The 19,766-nt window shown below is 39.3% G+C and overlaps 1 protein-coding gene across 1 annotated transcript in view; it reads left to right on the top strand.

Annotated features, from left to right (window-relative positions):
* Positions 1–19,766, top strand: part of LOC136858689 (A disintegrin and metalloproteinase with thrombospondin motifs 12) — a 477,582-nt gene that overhangs the window by 390,211 nt on the left and 67,605 nt on the right. Inside the window, exon 14 of the mRNA XM_068225727.1 lies at positions 5,733–5,857. Coding sequence (XP_068081828.1) covers positions 5,733–5,857 — 125 coding nt within the window. The remainder of the gene's footprint in view (positions 1–5,732; positions 5,858–19,766) is intronic.

The following is a 19,766-nucleotide window of genomic DNA, read 5'->3' as shown; positions in this document are numbered from 1 at the left end:
ATAGGAGTTATCGACGGAAGCAAGCAGATGTTAACTGCGTATCCAGGTGCGGTTAATAGGCAGTGAAGACAACAGGTGCGGCCAGCAGAAGCAGATCTACGGACTCAACACCGTCAAGCAGAAGTAGAACGATGGAACGAGTCCAGAAGTAGAACGATGCAACGACTCCAGAAGCAGGACAAAGGACTGTTTGCTAGTGATGATGGAGGTGTGATGGCTGGCTGAACACACCAGGGTGTCCACAATGGAGGATCGGTGAGGTCAACGTAACAAGATAAGTTTGGGCAGACTGTATTATTGCATGGATTGGGGCAGGATTAGCTTCGCTTTTGCTTGTATATAGTAGTTATTAATGCTTAAGGCGAGTATGAATTTTTACTCTAGACTTTGCATTTTTAGGAATGGTGTAATTTTTACATTAGATTTTTTCTGTTTTTGTTATGCCGGAGTACGTTTAGACATGGTACTTGTCAGTGTTTGCTAGATCATGTCATTTCTCGGGGAATCAGTGTAGTGGCTTGCAGTAATTACAAGGAAGAGACCGGAACGGCCCTATAACATCGAAGGGGAGACATTTAATGGAATATTGGTGGCATAGGTATATGTTTGTATTTTATTTTTATTACATGGATTTCAGATGCAGTTCTGATAGGGGCAGATGTACTCAGCGTTGTGGTATTGGGGATCATCTATGTATTTACGTCGAGTTTTATCCTGGGCATAGGTATTGCATGAACTCTGGACTGAAGAGTCAAGAGATAAGACTCATAAGGCATGACTCCGTTATATTTCAATGGCCTTATACGTGGACCGGCATTGGAACCCAATTGTTAGCACGAGAATGTAAGGAAATAAGTGAAATAATGTTTTGATATGAAATGGCTGAGGACGAGACTGTTAGTTGTCTGTATTTATGAAAGAAATTTTCGTTCAGCTGATGAGGATAGCTACAGCGACAGACAGATGACATATGCTTGAGAACTTGACTGTAAAGGGGGGCTCCGATTACGTAATATTTGTTTGTCCTGGCGGGTGAGACGGCCTTGACATCCTCCCCTCCCGGCAAGGTCGTAATCGTAACTAATTCCCAGTCTCCAAGAGAAGGGTTGCTCCCCAAAGCTGCAAGATGACCACGATTATTTGTACATTTATTTCAAGTCCTGAAATGAAATGGCGTATGGCTTTTAGTGCCGGGAGTGTCCGAGGACAGGTTCGGCTCGCCAGGTGCAGGTCTTTCGATTTGACACCCGTAGGTGACCTGCGCGTCGTGATGAGGATGAAATGATGATGAAGACGACACATACACCCAGCCCCAGTGCCAGTGAAATTAACCAATGATGGTTAAAATTCCCGACCCTGCCGGGAATCGAACCCGGGACCCCTGTGATCAAAAGCCAGCACGCTAACCATTTAGCCTTGGAGCCGGACATTTCAAGTCCTGATGAAGGCAGATGTACTTAGTGTGTGTTGTGGATTGATGTCTTGTTGTACTTGTCCTTTGCTTTTGGTCGCAGTAGAGGTGTCGCATGTGTGCGAAGGAAGGTCACGAGTTCACATCTGATCTGTGCGTGATCATTTAACTTCAGTTTGTTCAATTTTTTTTCTTACTTTTGGAGGGAACCTGCGGTCCTGCCGTTTAGCCCTGTATATTTCCCATATGTATGGGAACAGTATAGTGTGTGATCCTTCGTTCACTCACACAACAGCGTGTCTTTTCCTAATAGAGGTTAAAGATTCAACTTCATTTAATTTGTCACCGAACCAACCACGCACGCTCACCGGCGTGCAGTCAGGGGCAGAAGAGGACAGGAATATATGGTAAGATGTGCCTATACTTAGCGACCCACGCAGGTAGGTATTTCTCGTTACTGTCGTACTTCCGGTACATTCTCAGCCTTCACTTGATGAGTATTTTAGTCTATATTGCACAATACCCAATTCCGTAGAGAAACAGGACAAGGGCTGGACAAACTCACTGAGATATGTCGCTAAAATTCCCAAAGTTTTTGTAAAAAAGTCCATGAAACTTTCCCTCTTCTTTTCGTAGATTAGATATCTTGTTACTCAGGTGGATCAAAAGGTTAGTTGCACTAACGCGCCGCAACAGCGCGTTGTGTGTCGCAAACGTGGGCACAGCGGAGAAAGGGACAGACACTGCCCACACGTCGGTTAGGCAGGTCGCTGTGGTGTCTGTTTTAGTATTGTGTGAATAGCGGCCAAATGCAATGGCGGGTCAACTGGACGTTCACCCCAAATATGAGGTGCGTGCGACGTTCCGATTCCTACGGGCCAAAAGGAAGAATTGCACGGACATTCATCGTGAAATTAGTGCTGTGTATGGGGAGCGGGCCATTTCCCATCAAGGTATCATAAAGTTGTTTCAGCAATTCGAAGCCGGACGCACGGATATCACGGTTAAGCATCGCGAAGGCAGACCCGCAACGTCCAGGACCCGTGCAAAGATCAACAGTGTGAATGCGATCATTAGACAGATCCGGTGCATTAAAGTGAGATAATTCACGACGTAGCTAAACATGTCGTATGGCAGTGTGTTCGCCATTGTTCACGTGGACCTTGGATATCTTAAGCTGTGTCAAACATGGGTCCCACGTCTTCTCACCGATGAGCACAAGGGACAACGTTTCCAGTCCTCCTTGGCATTTTTGCAACGTTATGCCACAGACGGCAACGGGTTTCTGCGGCGAATCGTCACAGGCGACGAAACGTGGGTCCACCACTTCACCCCGAAACGAATCGAGCATCAATGGAATGGGTGCACCCCTCATCACCACAACGAAAGAAGGCCAAGGTTCAACCTTCAGCCGGTAAGGTTATGGCGACAGTGTTCTTTGACATGGAGGGTTTGCTGCACGTGGAATTCATGCCGAAATGAACGACGATCAACGCGGCGTCGTATTGTCAAACGTTGCACCAGTTGCGTAAAGCGATTAAAGAGAAGCGCCGGGGGAAATTGAGTGCCGGTGTGATTTTGTTGCACGATAACGCAACATCTCACAAGTCCCGGCAAACGAGACAACTGCTGCAGCGTTTCAAGTGGGAGGTCTGGCAACATCCACCCTAAAGTGCCGACCTAGCGCCATGTGCCTGTCATCTGTTCGGTAAGCTCAAAACGGAGCTCGGTTGTCGAAGTTTCCAGATCGATGAGGAAGTGAAGGCTGCTGTCTCCGAGTGGTTGCGGAACGCTGGAGGAAATGTCTATGCATCCGGCATCGACAAGTTGGTTGTGCGTTCACAGAAATGTTTGGAGTCTCTTGGAAACTATGTGTAAATGTGACGTTATAGTGTATGTCGTTATAATCGTGTTGCTGTTGTATAGGAGGTGTAATAAATGGCCATAATTGGGAAGTGCAACTTATTTTCTGATCTGCCCTCGCACTTTCTATTTCCTTCCACATAGCCGAGAATATATCCGAATCGTATGAAAAATTGACGACGTAAACTAAATCCTGAAATGTAATAACACATAGTGAGTTACCTGGTGTGCGGCTCCTTGACTGAATGGACAACGTAGTGGCCATCGGTTGAGAGGTCCGCGGGTTCGATTCACGGCCCGGCTGGGGATTCCTGGTAAATTCCTCTACCACGGGAGCTGGGTGTATATATTCTTCTTAATATGCATCATCGTTTAAATACAATTCATCACACAACCAACCACCATAGAAAGACGCGATAGAGAATTCATCCCTTCAGATTGGATTGGCATCGGAAAGACATATAAAACTGGGCTTAACCCTAATTAGTGCCCACCCGAGATAACGGGTTATAAAGGGAAGGGAAAGAAAGAGAATAAGAAGAAAAAGTGAGCTCCCTGGTGACCTATGAGCTAATCATTTCAACAACGGAGCAACGATCGATTGAATTCTGAACTTTCTACTTTATTAGTAGCCTACAGTCGTGATTCGCTTCTGAGGTGGTGTTGGTGGTGATGGTTGTGATTGTTGTTATAAGAGGAAGTACAGCTAGGTAACTATCATTTATATATCACTAATCAGAGAGAAAAATGAAAAAGATCCCAAACTTCGAAAAATGAAGGTATCAGCCAAAGAAAGACAAAGGGAACTAATCGATATGATAGTTGAAAATGGGGATCTTGGCACAAGCAAGTGGAAGCAATGCCTGGATACAACTGAGAGTCTCTTGGTCGGCAAATCCCGCTCCCAAGTTGAGAGCCCTTGGGGCCCCTATTATTATCCTCTTATGATAGGCAGGGGATACCGTGGGTGTTATTCTACCGCCCCAACCACAGGGGAAGTATTCCGCAGATGTCGAGTTACTCGGAAGTTTGTCTCTTCTACATGGCATATTATTTTGGGCCAACTTTAATACCAACATACATATTTTGTTATATATTACTGTCACCATAAGTCCAACATCCATATTTTCAATAAATAAATAAATATATAAATAGATAAATAAATAAATAAATAAATAAATAAATAAATAAATAAATAAAAATATGTCATTCGATGTATCAGGTATATTCCTGTGGAAAAGAACCCGGCCCATACAGTCTGTATTGGGGCGGCTTTATAACATTAGGCCACCAGGTATGTGTGTGCAGCGGCGACGGCATTAGGAGGATGCAAATTCTAGCCAGTACTATTTTTGTTAATTCTGAAAGAAAAAAATGTTTGTATGCTTCGAATAATTGACATGAAAGAGTTATTTCCTCAATTTTTCGCTGTTTAATATATTTATTCTTAGAACATGTGTGTCTTGTAGATAAGAAAAATACGTGTATGTAATACATGTTATTCTCATTCCCTTACAACTCTCTCAGGCTTGGGTGCGGTAGAATACTTCTACGGTACCTGCAGCTTATCGTAGGAGGCTACTAACTGGTAGACGAAGGGCTCTCGAATAGGGAGTGTGGGATGGCAACCACGGCTCCTTCAGCTGAGTCTAGTGTTGCTTCAGTTCTCTTGTGCCAGTCTCCTCACTTTTCATATTTCCTATATGACCTCTCTTGGTCAACTCTTGTTCTTTCCTGACCACGACGATATTCGGCTTGCGAGGTCTACGGTGACTTCCATTCTCTCGCCCTCGCCTTTCTTTTACCAATATCTTCATTCTTCTCTTTCTTTTCACTTCTGATTAGTGTCAAGACAGACTGGTAGCCCACTTGTCATTCCTCTTAAAACAAAAATCATCACCACCACCACCACCTTTCTGTAGGTTGATCTTTTCTCTTCATTTCTACTTATTTCTGAAAATGTTCAACTTCTGCCAACATCAAGAGCATCCAACTTAAAACTTTTGAGCTCTTTCAGTCTTTAGGCTGTTTTGGTCATCCAACTTGCACCATAATTACTAAAAATATATTAAACGCATTTTCATACAGTTTTGTATAGCCATAGGTTATATAAATGGCCACAAAATTAATTTTCATAAAGCGAAACTGTGGGCAGAATCTAAGCATAAAACAGACATCCCCCTTCTTTCTCATTTCCTCGATCATTTTCATATTCAATCACTGGCAACATTTTTCTTCAATAACGTCTTAGCTGTCAACCGGACTCTTCTTTGGTATGGAGTAACTATTCTTGAAGATGTAGTGGTACACGTTGGGAATTATATGAGTGGAGGAAACAATGCACCTGCAATTTTGACTATATGAATAGTTTGTGTCTCATATTTCATTTTCTCACAAAATAATTCTGTTATTGCAAATGTCAATTTGATCTGAAACATGAATTTAAACATACTTCCAGATGATCCATGCAAGCTTCTGTGTGTAAATGAGAAGGGGAAGTCCGAGGCACTGGAGCCGAGAGTGAAGGACGGAACAAGGTGCAAAAAAGGAACTAGACACACATGCGTCGGAGGCGTGTGTAGGGTTCGTATCTCTAATTAGTATAAGAGTTCAATATTTCTTTTCTAGTATATCGTTGATAATATAAGTTTTCCGGGCATGCCGTGAGTTAATGCAGTAAGAATTGATGCTCCCTACGTTTCATCGAAAATTGCATTCGTCATTTCGAAAGTTAGTCTGAATGCTTTATGGTTCGGACAAACGCATGAAGGACTCCTCATTCTTGTGTGCAGCGACCCTTACCACTCGCTACATCCGTTGGTGCAGAATAAACATGAAATAACCTAACGGAGTACTGTGGTTTCTAAGCATCATGGGATTGGTGCGAAACGAATTAACGGAAGAGTCTGCGGAGGGGATGGTGTCGTTATATTCCAGATTTGTCCTTTAGGTAAATCAACTTAACTTATGTGAGGCCGAGTAACCCTAATGATACTGAAAACAGAATGGCTAGTTAATCGATCTCTCACCGAAGTCATGATAAGAGAAAAAAAGTTGTGTGATAGACCACTTTATGACCACCATAGTGATTTATACAGATCAAATATAGGTTACTTACGGTCTAATTATTAGTATCTTCTAAAGGAAAAACGAAAGGGTTCTTCCTTCCTCAGTTTATACCTTCGGAGCCGAGAATACCATGACCCACTATTTGATACAAAATATTCTCTCTCTCTCTCTCTCTCTCTCTCTCTCTCTCTTAAACGTAAGCATAAGTTATACGTCCATTGGTCACTTTAGGAGAGAGAGAGTGAAAGAGAAAGAAAGAGAGAGGTTAAAAGTCTCTAAATTTGAAGGTGGTCTTTACCCAGGTAACATAAGTGTCCTTTTTACATGTGAATTTTATTCATTCCTTTCTTTCTTTCTTTCTTTCTTTCTTGGAAATTAAGCTGAAATCTTCATTTTTAATATTATCTCGCCTTTTTAAACTTTCAAAGGATCTTCTACAAATATCTTATGTCTTTTAGTAGAACAATCCCTACCAATACAATATTATTTCATCTTAAGAATATGCGAGCCAGTGGTAAATTTCACATTGACATTTCGGTAACAGTATCATGGCATTGCAATTCACATATTTCCGGAACTGACAGTGATTCCGTGCATTAGTTGCATCATCTGAGAAAATAAAATATCGTTGGCTTATGAACAAAGTAGTGGAGTTCCAACACTTCTGACTGTGGTTTTATACGTCAAGTTCAGAGCTTCTCCGAGTTCCGTACCAAAACATTATTTTAACTCGCAACTTATCGTATCTCACAACTTATCGTATATTCTTGTTTCACGGACGAAATGTTTTTTCTTTGAGTGCTGTGGTTATCTTTATGTCTCAATTACCCTTTATCTCCTTATATGAAGGACGAAATACTGACTGAGTTAGTGAAGGCAAACTAACCTTATTTGCATGTAATTAACTGACTCATAATAAATGGACAGTGGTTTGAAGATGCGTGTTGGGACGAAATCGGAGAAGATGGACGTAGAGTTACTTTTAAGTTGTAACATTCTACATTAGTCTGTGAGTGTGAATATAAGTCTCTAATCTAAATTTAATTAAGACAATGACATGCACAAGTACATAAGTACGTCTTCATTACAGATTATTGGGCCTTTTAGCATTCAGTCCGCAAGCCTCCGTGAATTTTCTGAACACCTCCAAAATACTCTGTTTGTAACTAGTGATGTAACTCGTATAGTTCCATACCACTTATTTTGAAACCATTAGAAACAATTGTCGTCTTAGTATCCCTCTATTTCTCTTACCTTCCATGACCGAATCCATTATTCCCCTACGTAACCTGTCCTCCGTTATTCACCTCACATGACTCTACCGCTGAAGCCCGCCTATGTGTATAGCTTCATTAATCGAGTTCACTCCTAACTTAAACCTTTACCTCCTCAATCCGAGTACCCTCCTATCATTGTCCCCACCTGTTTGTAACAGTAATCATTTTCACTATTTTCATGACCGTTACTTCTAACTTATGAATAATATGTCCTGAGTCCTTCCAGCTTCCACCCTCGTAAATCAAAATTGTTCTGAAGAGAGAGTTTCGTCCGGAAGCTGACTTCTCTCTTACAAAATATTATTGATCGGAACTGTATTATAGCTCACTGTATTAGAGCTTTACTGCACCTTGATACAATCTCACTTACTATAGTGCACTACCGTCTTGGGAGAATACACATCCTAAATACTCGAAATGATCTACCTGTTCCAATTTTGTATTCCCGATCTGTCATTGAGTTCGCTTATGTTTTTCCGCACTGACATCACTTTAGTGTTGGAAAAGGCTAATTTTCATATTATGCTCATTACACCTATTTTCAATGTCCAAGATATTCTTTCAGTACAGTCTGAATTTAAGACCAAGTCGTCGTCACAGGCCAACATATTCCACCTACCTGAATCCCGCCATGCCATGCTGTGTCTTTTAGTAGATTATCCATGCAGCCCTCCAAGCCACTCTATCCTGTGCTAATCTGTTCATGTCCACGTAACTACACAGCCTACTTCTACTCTAATACGTCTATATTAAGCATGCCTTGGTCTACCCTAAACGACCTTATCACCTATACTTCCCCCAAAAACCAACTGAAAAAGTCCTGGGTGTCTTAAGACGTGTCCTATCATTCTATATATTCTTCTGGTGAAATTTCACAAAGTCGTTCTCCTCTCACCGATTAAATTCTGTATGCCTTCATCCGTGATTCGATCTACCCGTCTCACCTTCAGAATTTTCTGTAACACACTTCAAAAGTTTCTATTCTCATTCTTTCTGTGTTAACTAGTGCCCATGATTCACATCCATACATTCCACGCTCCAGGCGAAAGTCTTCAAAAACATCTTCCTAATTACTACGAGGCGTGTTTTTAAGTAAGGACCGTTTGGAAATAACTACACATCGAAAGACGATTTTCAAACACCTCATTTATTAGCAGATTCTACATACTTTATTCTTCAACATAGCCACCAAGTTTCTTTAAACACTTATCATACCTCACAATAAAGTTTTGAATATCCTCTTTATAGATACTTCCCGCCTGCTCCGATAACCAAGTGTTCTTGATTTTGATCTTGCGCTGAGACAGAGTCTGTGTGGCCTTCACCTTTACAGGCGAATGTGTGTGTCTCCTAAGGATTGAGTGCTCGATGACGTTTCTGACTCGTTGTGCCGAAGAAGGTGGCGACATGTTGAGTCAGATCTTAACGGGAGACGAAACATGGGTTTCGCATATCATTCCCAAATCAACGCAGCAGAGCATGGAGTGGAGACACACACATTTGCCTGTAAAGGTGAAGGGCAAACAGACTCCGTCCTAGCGTATGATCAAGATCAAGACTTCTTGGTTATTGAAGCAGGCGATAAGTGTCTATGAAAAGGATATTCTAAACTTAGCTGTAAGGTATGATAAGTGTTTAAGAAAACTTGGCGGCTATGTTGAAAAAAAGCGTAAAGTATGTAGAACTTGCAAATAAATATCGTGTATGAAAATGATCTTTCGTTGTGTAGTTATATTCAAACGGCCCTTACTTAAAAGCACGCCTCGTATATCAATGTTAGAAGTGAGGAAATGTATTTTGTTGAGAAAGGCCTTCCTTCCTTCCTTCCTTCCAGTCGGGCTCCATGCCTAAATGGTTAACGTGCTGGCCTTTGGCCTCAGGTGTCCTGGGTTCGATTCCCAGCAGGGTCGGGAATTTTAACCATAATTGGTTAATTTTCCTGGCACGGGGGCTGGATGTATGTGTTGTCTTCATAATCATTTCATCCTCATCACGACGCGCAGGTCGCCTACCGGCGTCAATTCAAAACCTGCACCTGGAGAGCCGAATCCGTCCTGGGATCTCCCGGCAATAAAAGCCATACGTCATTTCATTTTCCTTCATTCCTTCCTTAATTGTAATAATCTGCATTTTGAGTCCACTTGATATCTTCCATCGTTAGTTATCCTTCTACCCAAGTAACAATATACATTTACACCCTGTAAGACTTTATTTTCTAATCTAATATTTCCTGCATCACTTAACTTTGATCGACTGCGTTCGGTCAATTATATATTGGGCCTATTATGTTCATCTTTCTGTAAGACTGTGTCCATAAAATTAAGTATTTTCGTCAGATCTTCTACAGACTCAGAAGAAACGTAAATTACGAAGAACAAAGAAGAAGGTTTACAGCCTTGTATAACACCTGTAAGTACCTAGAACTCATTCTACCATCAATTCTCACTGCAGCCCAATTGTCAACATATATGCCTTCAATTGCCTTTAATAATCTTATGTTAATCCCATAATACCTCAGTACGGCTGACAGCGCTTCCCTCGGTACTCTTATGATATGGCTTCTCTAGATTTATGAACCGTAAGCATAACTTTCTTTCTTCAACCACATCGTACATACTGAAAATCTTCTCCTGACAGGCCCTACGTGGTCTGAAGGAACACTGATTTCCATCCAACTTACTCTCAACAACCGATAACACCCTCCCTTCCAAAATAATAATGAAAAACCTCGCCTGCTATACTGATCAATGATATACCTCGATAGTTGTTGCAATCCTTCCTGTTTCTTTGCTTACAGGTTGTAGCTACTCCTACCACTTTTCTTATACCTTCATCTCTTTCACACAATATACATAACATTTGTTTGAGCCCCAGTTGCTTTTTAAGAAAAACAACAAAGTTCGGTAGAGCATACCTCTTATATCAATTATCTCAAGGCGAGAGGTGATAAACTCACACATCTGGCAATATACAGAGATATGGATCAGGACAATTTTAGATTACGGTTGCATTTCCACAATTGAGGATTGTACTTGGAAATAGAATCACTCATTATAATTAAAATAAAACTGAGGGTTTTTTTTGCTAGCGGCTTTACGTCGCACCGACACAGATAGGTCTTATGGCGACGATGGAATAGGAAAGGCCTAGGAGTTGGAAGGAAGCGGCCGTGGCCTTAATTAAGGTACAGCCCCAGCATTTGCCTGGTGTGAAAATGGGAAACCACGGAAAACCATTTTCAGGGCTGCCGATAGTGGGATTCGAACCTACTATCTCCCGGATGCAAGCTCACAGCCGCGCGCCTCTACGCGCACGGCCAACTCGCCCGGTCGAAACTGAGTTTTTGACTATAATTTACGTCACAATGAACAATCATTGACGTATTATAATTTAATAAAAAATATATATTGGGCACCTTGTGAAGTCCATCCTCACAAGTAAATGATGTTTCACTATCAGCATAGTACCAGTCTGTACTCGGATACAACCACCACTTGTAGACCTCCTCGATGATTCCAAAACCTCTTCAAACACACCTATTAGCTCTGACCACCACTCTAAGGCCACTGACCATCACTCTTTCTTCGCTTCTTCCATTTGATCCATTTGATACATATGATATGATACCTCTCACCACCGTTGCATCGACTTTTATAACCTCGTGATGACCACTCGTCTCCCTACTCTCGGGTCATCCCTTCCACCTCAACATACAGTAGCTGGCGAATACAGACACTTGGTCGCAATCACGTGCCCACGCACTGATGTCATCAGTCATGTGTCGTCTAAGCGTGCCCAAGCGGATTACAGATGACTATATTGCATGTGTCAGAGGAAAACCTACTTGCTCAATTTAAACATAGCCTCGATTGCAAAATACTATGCCAGCTCATCTGGCCAGAGTTACAAGCCACAGCATGACTATTTGAAACCAACAAATCATTAATATACAGAATAATTACAAACAAAATTCACTTAACATATTATTAAATACAATGATATGCGTTATACCTAATTATTACAGTCTAAATGATGAGAAACAGAATATAAAATTCAATGAATCGGGTTAATAATTATAATATTAATAATAATAATATTAATAATAATATTAATAATAAATACTGATTGGAATCTGTAACCCTGTTGTACGGTTACAGAACGCCCCCCTCATGAAATAATCGATTAAATGAATCGATTGATTCATGAAATATATACATAATCACCTGAAATCGAGTACACTATAGATACATGTATAAAAATGCGCTTTACAAATTGGATACATAGTATCATCCATCTGGATGTTCATTGTACACATATAAAACATAGATCAAATACCATTTTCACTTTGATTATACAGTATTATTTACAAACAGAGATTGCATTTCTTTTTCACTTCGGTCGTTTCAAACGTTCATGTAGTGTCCGAAAGTAATTCTCGTAGACATTTCATTCTATACACTTTCTTCAATCACTGGAGTTTATTGCACTGCCGTGCTTCACTTAATATCACAACACACGCTAATTTCACTGAAGACCTGTTCGCAATGCCAGCTTCATAAAACATGGTGAATTAACATAGTAATGAGAATTAATCAACAAACTCACATGATATGTTTCTGAAGATTTCTTATATTGTATGTGCCTACGATCTTCCCTTCCTTGTCTTTTAATGAATAAGCACATTTCCCAATCCGTTTCACTACGGTGAATTATCCCTGATATGACAAGAAAAACTTAGAAAATTGACCAGCTTCAGCTGATGACGGCAGGGGCACCCTGAGTAAAACCTTGTCACCAAGCTCAAATTCATCCAATATAGTCCTACAAGAGTTGAGTTATCAAGAACATTAAATTTGTGTTCGTAAAGATGTGTTCTACCAGGCCGGTTACGAAAAACATCACAATGTGATATCAACAATTCCCACAATTCGCCCTTCTGACTTTCCGCTAAATTACATTTCTCCACTGTCTCATACAATTCATCTCTAGAATCTCTCTTTTGGCAGACATCAATATTTCTCCTAATATTAGGAATTTCATAAGACCCTTCCGTACTAGAACACACTTTATTCGCACTAATTTCTGACAAAAATCATATGGTAACCTGACTTCCCTGCTACTCTTTCCCCAAATAAGATTGACATTACACAGATCAAAATTTAATTTAGCCTTGTGACACGTTAACCAGTCTGTACCTAAAATAACGGCATAAACTAAATTAGGCACAACTAAGCATGGTTGGAAAATACATTCTCCACTTATATAATGGGGACAGCTATTTGTTTATTCACCCTTTGAGACTTGTTTCCAACAGCTGTTACGATGAACGTATTCCTCACTGGCATTTCCGCTACATCATACTTCTCTCTCAAAACTTCCGCATACAGCTTACAATTTACGCATGACTTCTCACTGCCAAAATCCAACAAAATCTTAACTTTCCTGCCTCATATCAGCAGTTCAATCGTCGGTGTAACAGTAACACTACTTAAATTATCCTAATTACATAATATTAGATCACTTAACAAATCTTGCCTTATATCTAAATTTAAACTACACTTATAAAATTTATTTTCTACGATTAAGGCGTCACATAAAGCATTTGAATTATTGCTACTTAGGTCAAAATCATGTTCACTTACAACTATAGGCTGGTCGACATTAACTGACTTATCTACCTTATACGTGAACTCACCATTTACGGACTGTCTCAGTGACCTGTTTATACAGCCCGTTGCGCGTTTAAATTACTTGGTTCGGTTACGACTTGTTGGTTACATACCTCAGTCGGCCTCCCCTGTTGTCTATTACCTCTAGCTTTATTATTATTATTATTATTATTATTATTATTATTATTATTATTATTATTATGGCCTGTATTCTCCCGCCTCCCAGTTTCTGGTTGATTTCCATAATCACGCCTCCCAGTCCTGAAATGTTCCGAACTATTTTGATAACTTCTCTCCCTGTGGAAATTATTATTAGGTCCCTCCTGATATTCTCTTCTGTAGTTACGATTATTCATAGGCCTGTCCTGATTATTAGATTGGTTACCCCTTCCTTCAACATTCCTACTTTGTGTCCTACTATTGTTCAGGGTATTACTTAAAGCATCAAAACTTTCCAACAAAATTTCCTTTTCCTTAATAGTCTCCACTCTTTGCATACAAACAGCTTCTCTTATTTTATCGGGATAGTGCTTAGCCATAAGTCTAACTATATCAGCCTCAGGTCCAATACATTCCAAATTTCTCCACACCAAAACATGAGCCAAAAGGTATTCTGTCATTCTAACACCCTCGTTAGAATTATACCTGCCAAACATTACTCTCTCTCTCTCTCTCTACTCTGAACACCTTCACTCCAAAATTTAGCTATGAATTTTTCCTTAAATTCAGTTAGACAAGACATCGAGCTTTTATATACATGAAACCAAGACTTAGTCTCTCCTACGAAAGCATTAGATAAGATCTCCAATACAGTTTCCCAGCTAATAATATTGTCCCATAATTGAACAGCAAATTTCTTCTCTACTACTCTCATAAATTCCATCGGGTTAAATTCTTTCCCAGAAAACTTAGGTATATCATGACCTCTAGTGATTAAACCATTATTTACAATTATCTCACGTACATTCTTACTAACACGCACTTCTTTCTGGAGTACTCTCTGGCAACTCAGAAATTTTTCTTCCACTGTTTCCTCAGTCTTTTCTTGAATTTTTCTTAATTCCTCCAACTTTTTTTCGACTCTCTCACCTTCTGTGATAATGATTTTTGCTCACTCCCTAGATCACCTACTTCTCCAAGTTTCCTTTCCACATGTTCTTCCCTACCAATACATTTCCTAGTTTCTTGCTCCACTGTATTGGTTATCTTTTCAAAACTTTCTTCCACTAACTCATTGATTTCCCCCTTATTAGACTCGATCTTGGCGCCTAATGCATCAATCTGTTTGATGCATGTCTCACTAATTTGCTCTATTTCCGTATGGAGATTGCTCCGACCCAATTCCATCTCAGCTCTGATGTCACTACACTAACTATTTACCTTACTTTCTAAATTATTAATTTGCTTACTTATATCTAACATCTTATGATCTATCTTATTACTAACATCATCAATCTTCTCATTAATACTATTTATGACATTACTCTGAGCTTCAATTTTCTCACTCATGACATCATTTTGAAATTCAATTATCTCACTAATGACCTTATTTTGAGATTCAATTTTCTCACTAATGATATTATTCTGAGATTCAATTTTCTCACTCATAATATTATTCTAAGATTCAATTTTCTCACTAATGGCATTATTCTGCTCAGTCAATTTGGACACCAGGAAATTAATAAACCAAGGTCAATATCCCCTTTACTTTGATCTTGCGTGACAGCGTTTTCCTCAGTTTCTACTATTTTCTGGCTTTCAGCAGGTCCCACCTTAGTCACCAACTTCCTATTCATGTTACCACTTTGGATTTCCTTGGACACAATAACATCAGCCTCATCACATAACTGCATATTGCTATCCTTGTCTATCTTCGGTTTCCTACTAATTTTTCGCGATCTCAAAGCTATTTCCCTTTGCACTTCCTCTGACAATACCCCTTAAATGCAAAATTCAACAAAATGATCTTCCTAACATTACTCGGTGAATTTAACATGTGCGTACTCATTAAAAGAACTGATCCATGTATATTGCCATTCAGAATCACTTTTTCTGAACCTTTCGAGTCCCACGTTGCAGGTGACACGTTGTAGCTACTCCTACCACTTTTCTTATACCTTCATCTCTTTCACACAATATACATAACATTTGTTTCAGCGCCAGTTGCTTTTTAAGAAAATACAACAAAACTCGGTAGAGCATACCTCTTATATCCATTATCTCAAGGCGAGAGGTGATAAACTCACACATCTGGCAATATACAGGGATATGGATCAGGAGAATTGTAGATTACGGTTGCATTTCCACAATTGAGGATTGTACTTGGAAATAGAATCACTTATTATAATTAAAATAAAACTGAGTTTATGACTATAATTTACGTCACAATGAACAATCATTGACGTAGTTTAATTTAATAAAAATATATATAAAAGGAGATTTGCTGTAACATTTAAAAAGAAAATTTAATCTAAACAAAAAAGCTATTGGCATGAACTTGAAGTGAAATGTGATATCGCCGCTGATTACATTCTTCTTCATGTTATTACTGCATAACATGTCTGATGCTTTAATTACCTGATGTCTGCATACACCGCTGTTGAACTTGAAATTCCTGGAGAAACCTATGAGCTGAAGTCGGGAGCCGTCTGCTGTTATCTTCTTATGTAACCTGGAGTTGACCTACATACCATGTACGCGTGTAGTAAGCTCCAATGTAGTTACTGCCACTCAATAGATCGTAAGAAATTGGAAAATATTATTGACACACCTTGTGAAGTCCATCCTCAAAAGTAAATGATGTTTCACTATCAGCATAGTACCAGTCTTTACTCGGATACAACCACCACTTGTAGACCTCCTCGATGATTCCAAAACCTCTTCAAACACACCTATTAGCTATGACCACCACTCTAAGGCCACTGACCATCACTCTTCCTTCACTTCTTCCATTTGATCCATTTGATACATATGATATGATACCTCTCACCACCGTTGCATCGACTTTTATAACCTCGTGATGACCACTCGTCTCCCTACTCTCGGGTCATCCCTTCCACCTCAACATACAGTAGCTGGCGAATACAGACACTTGGTCGCAATCACGTGCCCACGCACTGATGTCATCAGTCATGTGTCGTCTAAGTGTGCCCAAGCGGATTACAGATGACTATATTGCATGTATGAGAGGAAAACCTACTTGTTCAATACATTCTCAGTTAAACATAGCCTCGATTGCAAAATACTATGCCAGCTCATCTGGCCAGAGTTACAAGCCACAGCATGAATATTTGAAACCAACAAATCCCATTAATATACAGAATAATTACAAACAAAATTCACTTAACCTATGATTAAATACAATAATATGCGTGATACCTAATTATTACAGTCTAAATGATGAGAAACAGAATATAAAATTTAATGAATCGGGTTAATAATAATAATAATAATAATAATAATAATAATAATAATAATAATAATTGTCACTAACTTACAAGAGAGGTATTACGAGACAGCAGTTGCACAATCAGGGAAATATAACAAAGTAAAGCACTTACCAAGATTTTCCCAAGAGAAGATCGAAGCAAGGCAAGGAAACTACTAGGCTTACAGAGGTCGAGTAGATTGAACGAGAAATAATACTTACTGACTAAAATAATAATTCATGTTCAAGTTACACATAACTTTAATAACAGAAAAATTAATTAATTGTAAATAAAAGATCAAGTGCAAATTCAATTAGGCAAAATTAAGGGAATTAAATAAATTAATTGTAATTAAAAGATCAAGTTCAAATTCAGTTACACAAAATTAAAGGTATTAAATTAATTTTAGAAATTTCAAGTTCATAAAAATTAAAATCAGTGAAAGAAAATGAAAAGAAAAAATAATCTGTGCTCACAAACCAAATCCTTGGAGAAATCCTCAGTGAGGATAAATTAGAAAAACAACCTTACGAAATGAAAGAAAGAACAGCTTAATTAATGTACACTTAACCTAAGACCGGGTTTTCACACAATAGCGTTTTCGAGAGTAAGAAATGTTTCTTAAGAACCACTTCAACTGCAGCACGGGAGCAGTTGCGTGTGAATCCCACAGATCATAAGTTCAATACCAACGATCCTAGGAAAAGAGAAGTTCAATCAAATATAAAGTGACCAACAATTACAATTAGTCGCCAAATCAAATATAATCCAGAATTAAGTATCAGTAGATCACAACCGCCAAGCATACGGAGAAATGGAGATGCATAACAGGATCACATCTTTTCCCGACAGCAAAAAATTGAACAATCACCCTCGCAGCGCACGTCAGCTGTCCTCACATAACAAAAGGGCAGAGACGGCAAATGCCAAAATAATACCGGCAACGCCCACACACATGTAAATACTGCTGCCATAGCGACGGGGTCACATGTCCAACTCCAACAAAATAGCTACCCACCCAGAAAGGATAAATACACAGCAGAATAGGTGATAAGAAGCAATTTTCGACTCTTAATCACTTCCCTGATAGGGATTTTCAGATTACAAGGATTTAACACGCGCTATAACTTTACCAATAGTTACATAAAAGGCCCAACAAATGGTAGTTAATTCACAATTCTAAATGACGAAGATTACAGTCTATTACAGGTAAAGATGAATTTAATCTCTCGTGCACGAAGATGATTTGGATAGTAGAATATTATAGATTTAAGCAGTTCAACTAAGCCAGACGAATTCAAATAATACACTCGGTAACCTGGAATTATCCGATTTGCTCCTCACACGGTTAGATCTCCTGGGTAAATAAGAAATGGATGCTTACTCACAGATTATTTTCAAATTACTGGAAAAAAGGAAATTTTATGGCGATAAGGTCATCGCCCTCGGCGACATGATCACCCAGAATCAAAACCAATCCACATTTTGTCTTCTTTCTTCCTTATTTCAAGTTAAAATCCATCAGCAATCGCAGAAGTAGCTTTGTCCAGTCTGACTCGCACAAAAAAAAAAACAACAACCGTCACCCATTGTCGTTCGTGCATGGAGAAAAGGTTGTATTTAGTTCCGTCGATGCTGCTAGATGGCAGTACAATCTCGACAGCATGCCTACTGAATGCGAGCGCTACAGTGGCGGACCGTGCAATTATGAGCTCGCAGCATAAAATACTTCCAGTTCAGTTTCGATGAGTCGAAATATTCATGCTAATTAGTTTGATTCAAAGGTAACTTGATAAGTGTCTAGGTACACTACAATATGTATCCGAAATCCGTGACATAATAATAATAATAATAATAATAATAATAATAATAATAATAATAATAATAATAATAATAATAATAACAATAACAATAATAAAAACTGAATGGAATCTGTAACCCTGTTGTACGGTTACAAGGTATGTGCAATTACTGCTATCGTCCAATCAGCAGATAACTTTATAACATTCCATGCTAATCTACGAAGCCATTTCATTCCTGCCTTCCCACAATATTTCACCATGTCAGGTCTAAATCCATCTCTTCCTGCTTTCTTACGACAAATGAATTTAATTACCATCATTTCAGTTTCCTTAAGCGTAATTTCACTAACATTATTTCCCTCTTCCCTATGAGCTCGGTTGTCCACGGCGTCACCAGAAAGGTTTCCTTTTAAATTAGGTAAATTTCCAAAATATTCCTACCACGCGCCCAGTGCTTCCCTGGGAAGTACTATAACTACAACCGATTTACCCAAAGCATTACAGATTTGCTTTTCCCCCTCCCTTATTACTGTCCAGAAAGGATTCCCTGCCGCTTGAATTAGCCTTCCCAGGTTATTACCGAAATCTTACCATGACTTCTTGGTTTATTACTTTCGTTCTGTTTCCTTCATCTACGTATATTTCCCTGTCTGCATTAATCCTTGTTTGGATCCATTTCTGATACGCCTTCTTTTTATGTTTACAAGTTGTCCACACTTCATCATTCCGCCAAGATGTTCGCTTTTCCCCATCTTTGCACAGAGTTCTTCCTAAGCATACCTTTTCTTTTTCTACGACAGCATCCCTGTATGCCACCAATTTTCTATATTCTGAACCTTCTTACCGTCTAGTGTTCGGATCTTTTGACTAATTACATACATGTACTTCTATCTAGATTCCTCGTCTAGGAGGATTTTCACTTATTCGTCTGCAGGCAGATTTCACTTTCTCTACCCTACGCCTAGATGTACTTAATTTACTGCAGATCTGATAGTGGTCTGTACAGTAAAAAGTTGCCGAATACTCAGTACATTCTAACAGAATTTATGAATTTAAAGTCAGTTAGGTATCACGGATCTGGTTCCCCTACCCTCCTATGTGTAACCGTAAATAGCCTTATACTTGAAGAAAGTATTCGCAATTGCTAATCCCGTACTATCGCAGACGTTCAGTAAACGCTCCCCATTCCTATTAACTTCCGTATCTCTCCCACATTTGTCCAGCACCTTATCAAATTCTTCAGTTCT

The sequence above is a fragment of the Anabrus simplex genome, chromosome 1, assembly GCF_040414725.1.
Source record: "Anabrus simplex isolate iqAnaSimp1 chromosome 1, ASM4041472v1, whole genome shotgun sequence".
Taxonomy (NCBI): Eukaryota; Metazoa; Arthropoda; class Insecta; order Orthoptera; family Tettigoniidae; genus Anabrus; species Anabrus simplex.
The sequence above is the reverse complement of the archived record's forward strand: the minus strand, read 5'-3'. Positions and strand labels throughout refer to the sequence as shown.